Genomic DNA, 8,301 nt, shown 5'->3' on the forward strand with positions numbered 1-8,301 from the left:
CCAATGCCTCATCTTCATGTACATCCATATACTTCATATCCTTCCTAACTCCTTCCAACCAAGTCATTTTCGGTCTCCCTTTCCCTCGTTTAACCCCTCCATGGTCCAACTCTTCCACTCTTCATACCGGTGCACCCTCGGGTCTCCGTCTTACATGCCCAAACTAACGCAGACGATTTTCCCTTAGTTTAGCTGCAATGCCTGCCACACCTACCTTCTTGCGAATGATGTCATTTCTGATTCTATCTCTTAGAGTGTTCCCGCACATCCACCTTAACATTCGCATCTCCATAACCTGCATCTTTTTAATTTGCTCCTTTTTAGAAGCCCATCTGTACCATAGAGCAACACTGGTCTTATGGCAGTCCTGTAGAATAAAAAGATAATATTTTATTTCACAATGTTTAATATGTGGTTGGTGACACCGTGCGGCAGGGTTTGCTTAGCTAGGAGTTACTTGGTTGGTCAAGGTTACTCAATCGATCAGGGGTTACTTGGTTAGTGTTTGGGTGTGTATGTATCAGCCGATAATTAATACGAAGTATAAAATTTTTTTGATCTAAAATAAATTGCAATTCTTTTTTTTTTTTTTTCATGGTCTAAAATATAACATTTTTCTATGTGACGCTCTAAAATTAATCTTACGCGGCATAATCCTATTGTGGCGTTTTAAAATTATTAATTCTATGCGGCGCTTTTTTTTCATTGGCTAAAATATAACATTTTTCTATGTGACGTTCTAAAATTAATCTTACGTGGCATAATGCTATTGTGGCGTTTTAAAATTATTAATCCTATATGGCGCTTTTTTTTATTATTATAATCCTACGTAGCGCTTTAAAACAACTTATTTTACGTGGCATAATCCAATTATAGCGTTTTAAACATATAAATCCTAAGTGGCGCTCTAATAATTTTTTAAAAATTAAAATCCTACGTGGCACTCTAAAATTTGTTATGTTGTGTAATTCACTCCATCTACGTCTCTACTTCACTATAACTCCGGTATGTCCAAAACCCATCTCCAACTTTTCTTTAATTTCAATCGGTTTTCTCCATTTATTATATTTAATCAAAAAATTTTTGAATTAATTGTTAAAAAAAAATATTTTTTGGGGTTTGAGTGGCCAATTTTGAGTTGAAATCATGGAATAATTGAATAACACTGGTAACATATTTGCGTGTTTAATGTTGAAATTTACCCATTAATTTATAATACAGAAGCACTTGAGAGAATGGATTTTAAGGATTTGGAGTTTGTTGATGATATTAGGAAGTCGTACTCAATTTCTGGTGTAACACCAAGTGGGGAGGTTTTTAGTGATGAAATTGGTAAGATTATGCACACTTTTAAGGGATCAACTTTTAAACTATGAAACTGAGTTTTGGTTTGCTTTTGGACGGAATAGGGAGGGATGATTCTCCAAACTAAGCTTAATTACGAAACTAATTACGAAAGTAGACGCGTGGCAAAACTATTTACCAAACTAAGCTTTTAGGGTAAAACGCTGTCTCGGACAGCGTTTTAACCCTGATTTTTTTTTTTTTAAAAAATAATGGGCAGTCAGCGTTTTACATGTTGACTTTAAAAAAAAATTACACTAAAAACGCTGGCTCAAGCAGCGTTTTTAATGTAATTTCTGATTTTTTTTTTTTAAGTCAACCTACTCAACCATCATCATTGAACACAACCCAAATCATGAATAACCCAGGTATGATCACGCAATTTTAAGATAACCAGATTCGAAAAATCAACATGAAAATCATAGTATAAATTTATTTTTATCAAAAATATTTAAAAATATTAGAAAAAAAATTAAGGAATTAGACCTTGGAATCGATATCTTCACTGAGAGCAAGATGGGTCCTACAGTGCTTGCAACTGTAGATCTTCCCTTCCAAATTCACCACAAATAGCTTCCCTTCTCAACAAACTCAATTTTATCTAATTTTCAGAACCCAGAAAAAACTTTCCAAAATCACAGAAAATCAATATCCTGATAAAAATAATTAAAAAGAAAAAAAACCAATTTAAAGAAGATGATGATAGCTTGTGAAAGTTGATGAGGGAATGATTCCAGAAGTATACGCAAAGAATTTGATCAAATGTAAGGTTTGAATAAAGTAAAGATGCCCGATTAAAAGATTTTTTTTTTTTTTTTTACAAAAAAAAATCAGAAATTAAGAAATTAAAAAAAAATTACACTAAAAACGCTGATCGAGTCAGCGTTTTTAGTGTAAATATTTTTTTTTATTTTCTTTTTAAAAAATCAGAAATTAAGAATTTTTTTTTAAAAAAAGTCAACATGTAAAACGCTAACTGAGGCAGCGTTTTACCCATTTTTTTTTTAAAAAAAAACAGGGAAAAAATGCTGTCCGAGACATCGTTTTACCCTAGAAGCTTAATTTGGTAAATAGTTTTGACACGCATCTACTTTCGTAATTAGTTTCTTAATTTAACTTAGTTTGGAGAATCATCCTAAGGAGTATAGGCTCCAAACGGTGAAAAATGTCAAATGTTAGACCCCAAATTTATACTTAAGTCATAAAATTAAAATGAAGACCATTCAACAAAAGTATGCAAAGGAGTACATATATTACAAGAATGATTGAGCCTTGTGACTTTATGAGTACACTTATCCATTCATTCATTCACACCAATAATTCATTTTTCCTTATACCCCAAACAAAGATAAACCAGTCATTTCATTCACAATCACTTGTTTTTGCCAAAAAAAAAAAAAAAAAAAAAAAAAAAAAAAAAAAAATCAAAATTGGAAAATAGTAGCCGGTCAAGGATGGCCATAGGCGAGACGTTTCTGTCTGCATTTCTGCAGGTGTTGTTTGAGCAGCTGTTGACTACCGGAGGAAGCCAATTCTTGAAGTTGATTGGTGGTGTTGATCTGCCGAAAACAATCAGGAAATGGAAGATACAACTTACTAGGCTGGAAGCTCTGTTGGATGATGCTGAGCTGCAGCAATTTCACAGTAAACCTGTCAAATTGTGGCTGAATGACCTCCAAGATTTAGCTTACGACATTGAAGATGTTTTGGATCATTTCGCAATCGAAGCCCAACTATATAAAAAGGCGGAGGAAGATCAAGTTAATGCAGTAGATGATCACTCAATCGCTGGGATTCTAAACAATATGGTTTGTACTGCTAACTTCTTACTTACTTACTGACTTCTTAATATCGTTATTTATTTATTGACATAATGCTAGTTAGATGACGATGATTATTATTTATTATTATTGTTATTGTTGTTGTTGTTGCTGTTGTTACTCCGTATCGCTCTTATTTTACTTACAAACTGATAAAACAAGTTCAATCTGTGGGATAACTAGACATGACAAAACTAGCAATTGGAAAACAACCAATGTTTATAATTAAGTACTCAGCACAATTAGAAAATGACCCAATCTGAACAACTCAATTGAATAAAATCCTCTTGTATAAACTTAAAGTTTATAGAGGGAAAAAGATGGTTTTCAATAACTATTGATATGCTAGTTAAAGTTAATAGAGGGAAAAAGTTAGTTTTCAATAACTATTGATATGCTAATTATAGAATTCATTGGTTAGGCGCAAACTATTCGTGCAAGTGGTTCAAGAGCTGCAAATAGTCTCTCCAGCTTGCTCAAACCTATTGATCAAGACATTCGCGACAAAATTGATGACATTACAGAGCGCTTGCAAGATATACAGGACCAGACGCATAGTTTGAGCCTCACTGCTGCACACATGTTGGAGCAGCATGTTGTGCGACAGCGGAAGCAAAGGTCGTAAACAAACAAGAAAACAATAAAGAAATTCAATGCAAACAATAAGAACAACACCAAGAATTTACGTGGTTCACTATCGATGTGATAGCTACGTCCACGGGCACCAAGATCGAATGATTTCACTATAAACTGCAAAGATTACAAAGATGATTCTTGTCTTTCTCAAGAACGGCTCTTCTCTAACCCTTTCTAACCCTAATACTAATATTAGGGAGTTTTTATATTAATCCCTAAAATAAAAGATACTTGGGCAGAAAGATAATAAAATAAGATAACTTAAAATCGCAAAATCCGCGTTCCGTATTTTTCCTTCTCCGCCCGGTCAGACCGGGCAAGGTCTGCCCGATCGGGCGCGAGAAGAAAACTCCATACGAATGCTTCAACGTATCCAACCCCCACCGCCCGGTCAGACCGGGCAATGTCCGCCCGATCGGGCGAAGGCTCGCCCGGTCGGGCGAAGGCTCGCCCGATCGGGCGCGAGAGCAGCTTCTTCAACGAATTTGCCAGGCACCTCTTCTTCTTCCGCCCGGTCAGACCGGGCAATGTCCGCCCGATCGGGCGGACAAAGCAACGAAGTACGAGTCACCTAATACTTATCAACAATCTCCACCTTGACGAGAACTCGTAGTCAGCAAACGACCCCATCAAGACATAGTGAAAAAAACATCTCAAGCCAAACCCGATGCAAGACTCATGCATAAGCCAAACATCCCGATAAGTCTTCAACCAAGACCCATCACATACTCGTCTCCAAGTATAACAACTCATAATGCTCTACCTGCATCACAAGCCCCGGGCAAGCTCCACCTTAAGGCCAACACACCTACACCAGGAGCTCCCCAACTTCGCCCCTTAGGGCCTACTACATCACGTAGTAATCAATATTTAGCAAGTCTAAGCAATGTTTAAACTTGCTAAACGGAACAGGCTTAGTGAAGAAATCAGCCGGGTTGTCAGCAGTCCCAATCTTCTTCACCTTAATCCTCTTGTCAGTACGTAAGAAATGATACCTGACATCAATGTGCTTCGTCCGATCATGGTGTACTTGATCTTTAGCTAAGCAAATCGCACTTAGACTATCACAATATACTGTAGCAAAATCCTGTGCAATACCCAGTTCACCTACTAGGCTTTTGAGCCAAATAGACTCCTTAGCTGCAGAAGTTAAAGCCATATACTCAGCTTCAGTAGTTGACAACGTAACTGATGACTGCAATGTAGACTTCCAACTAACCACAGAACCACCCAAAGTGAACACATAACCAGTCACAGACCTCCTGGTATCCACATCAGCTGCATAATCAGAATCACTGTACCCAGTGACCAAGCATTCCTTACCATTCCCGTACACAAGACCAATATCAGCTGTCCCTCTCAGGTAGCGAAAAATCCTTTTCACCCCTTGCCAGTGTTCCCTCCCAGGTCGAGCCATAAACCTGCTTACAACACTAACAGCATGCGCAATATCCGGCCTAGTACAGACCATAGCATACATCAAACAACCAACCGCGTTTGCATATGGAACTCTAGACATATAAGACAACTCCTCCTCTGATTGAGGTGACATAGACAAAGACAACTTACAACTAACAGTGGTTGGCGTACTTATAGGCTTCGATTTGTCCATCCCAAAACGAGACAAAATCTTTTCAATGTAGCTTTTCTGAGTCAAGAAAAGCTTACCTCTAGCCCGATCCCTGTAGATCTCCATACCCAAAATCTTCCTAGCTGCACCCAAGTCTTTCATGTCAAACTCCGAGTTAAGCATCTCCTTTAATCTAGCAATATCAGATTTATTCTTTGTGGCAACCAACATGTCATCAACATATAACAAAAGATAAATCATGGAACCATTATCCAGCTTACTATGATACACACAGCAATCATATGAATTCCTGTCAAAACCTTGTGAAACCATAAAAGAATCAAACCTTTTGTACCACTGTCGGGGGGATTGCTTAAGTCCATACAATGACTTTAGCAATCTGCAGGCATAGTGTTCCTTTCCAGGAACTTCGAATCCTTCGGGCTGCTTCATCAGAATCTCCTCCTCCAAATCGCCATGAAGGAAAGCCGTTTTAACATCCAACTGCTCCAGCTCAAGATCAAAATGTGCTACAATTGACAATAACACACGGATAGAAGTATGTCGAACCACAGGTGAGAATATCTCAACAAAATCAACCCCTTCTACCTGACTGAACCCCTTAGCAACTAGCCTAGCCTTAAAACGTATTTGCTCAGTTTCCGACAACCCTTCTTTCTTCTTGTAAATCCATTTACAACCCACAAGCTTCCTCCCTTCCGGTACCTTTACCAGTTCCCACACTCTGTTCTTGTAAAGAGACTGCATCTCTTCACCCATTGCGGCAAGCCATTGCGCAGACTCACTACAACTAATTGCTTGTTTATATGTGGCAGGTTCAAATGACTCTACATCATCAGCTACACTCAATGCATAACCTGTCATCGCATCAACACAGCAATTTCTTCCCTCCATCTCTTCAATCAATCTAACAGGCTTCTTGATAACTCGTTTAGGCATCTCAAGAATGGTGTCAGGTTGACTAGATGACCCCTGATTAGATTGCTCCACCTCATCCCCAGAGTTAGAATGAGTAGGAGTAATCTCAGGTTCAGGAGTACCCGGCACTGGAACATCAGCATCATCATCAATATATTGTACCCGAGGTAAATCAGCAATGGTAGACTGATGTACCTCAAGTACCCCATCTGTCTGTAATAAATTGTCTCCTTCCCTTCTCAAATCTGAAATCTCTGCATTTTTAATTGAATACATGGTGTTTTCATCGAAAGTAACATCCCTACTAAGAATGACCCGACCCTCCGAAGGTGAAAAAATTCTAAACCCCTTCACACCATCCCCGTACCCAACAAAACACCCCTTCTTGGCTCGTGGATCCAGCTTACCCTCAATAACATGATAATAAGCAACACAACCAAAAATCTTCAAATTCGAAAAATTAGGCAACTTACCACTCCAGATCTCAAACGGAATCTTGGAATCAATTCCAGAATGAGGACCCCTATTAATGACATAACAAGCTGTTAACACAGCTTCACTCCAGTACCTCCTCCCAAGCCCTGCATTAGAGAGCATGCATCGAACTCTCTCTAGCAGTGTCTGATTAACCCGTTCTGCTACACCGTTCTGCTGTGGTGTCTTCCTGACAGTATGATGCCGACCTATACCCTCATCTGCACAGAACTGATTAAACTCGTCTTTGCAAAACTCTAGCCCATTGTCCGTTCGTAGCTTCTTGATCTTCCTTCCTTGTCGATTTTCCACCAAAGCTTTCCATTGCTTGAAAACTTTGAAGGCCTCATCCTTTGACTTAAGCAACCTAAGCCATGTGTATCGGGACTTGTCATCAACAAATGACACAAAATAGTGGTAACCTCCCATACCTTCAACTCTAGATGGACCCCAGCAATCTGAATGGATGTAATCGAGCACTGCATCAGTAATGTGAGCACCCTTGCTGAACTTTGACCTGTGTTTCTTACCAAACACACAATGCTCACAAAATTCAAGGTTGGCAACCTTGACCCCGGATAGAAGACTCCTCTTGGACAATAGCTGCATCCCCTTCTCCCCCATATGACCAAGCCTCATGTGCCAAATCTTAGTCATCTCCTGGTGAGATACAGATGCGCAAACCGCAGAACTAGGCAGTGTAACACCCTCAAAAACATAGAGGGTGTTCCTTTTGATACCCTTAAGTACCAACTCAGAACCTCTGAAAATACACAGCTCCCCATCTGAAAACACACCATTGTACCCCAAGTCATCCAGGGTACCCAATGAAATCAGATTCTTTCCTAAAGCAGGAACATGCCGTACATTAGTCAAAGTTAACCTCCGCCCATCAACAGTCCTCAACCTCATGGAACCAATACTTGTGACCTTACATGGAGCATTGTTATCGACTATAACCATACCCCCATTGCGAGGTTCATATGTATCAAACCAATCTCGACGTGGACACATATGGAACGAACACCCCGAATCTAGAACCCAGTTATCAGATAAATCATCAGACCTAGCAGAACTAACTAATGCTAAATCTTCCTCTGAATTATAGCTCTCATTCGGTTTCTCTTCAACTACAGCAGCCTGGGACTTGTTTTTCCTCACCGGACAATTATTCCTAAAGTGACCCGGTTCTTTACAGTAATAACATGTTTTAGTAGTGGTTTTACTAGATCCATCCTTGCCGTTTCCAGCACCCGACCCAGCATTGTTCCCCTTGTTAAACCCCTTATTCTTTTTAGACTTTCCGGACTTAACAAACAACCCACTACCATTATCCCCATTATCACTCGTAGCTTTCATTCTGAGTTCCCTAGTATGAAGTGCTGCCTTCACTTCTTCTAAGGTTATAGAATCCTTACCAACAACAAAAGACTCTACAAAATTCTCAAAGCTAGACGGTAGAGATACAAGTAAAATCAACGCAGCATCCTCATCATCAATTTTAACATCTAAATTACG

At 39.0% G+C, this 8,301-nt stretch overlaps 1 protein-coding gene across 1 annotated transcript; it reads left to right on the top strand.

Annotated features, from left to right (window-relative positions):
• The first annotated feature begins 2,481 nt into the window (after positions 1-2,481).
• Positions 2,482-3,832, top strand: LOC110727144 (putative disease resistance RPP13-like protein 1). The gene is made up of 2 exons (XM_021906695.1): positions 2,482-3,152; positions 3,586-3,832. Exons 1-2 carry the CDS (start codon positions 2,799-2,801, stop codon positions 3,787-3,789), a joined length of 558 nt encoding a protein of 185 aa, XP_021762387.1. The 5' UTR covers positions 2,482-2,798; the 3' UTR covers positions 3,790-3,832.
• The last annotated feature ends 4,469 nt before the right edge of the window (positions 3,833-8,301 follow it).

The sequence above is a fragment of the Chenopodium quinoa genome, unplaced genomic scaffold (assembly GCF_001683475.1).
Source record: "Chenopodium quinoa cultivar QQ74 unplaced genomic scaffold, ASM168347v1, whole genome shotgun sequence".
In the NCBI taxonomy this organism is placed as follows: Eukaryota; Viridiplantae; Streptophyta; class Magnoliopsida; order Caryophyllales; family Amaranthaceae; genus Chenopodium; species Chenopodium quinoa.

Excerpts from the sequence above, each read along its gene's own strand:
- LOC110727144 (XM_021906695.1), top strand. The coding sequence starts at position 2,799 with ATGGCCATAGGCGAGACGTTTCTGTCTGCATTTCTGCAGGTGTTGTTT. Across the intron at positions 3,153-3,585 it reads CTGGGATTCTAAACAATATG|GCGCAAACTATTCGTGCAAG; the intron begins GTTTGTACTGCT and ends TTCATTGGTTAG.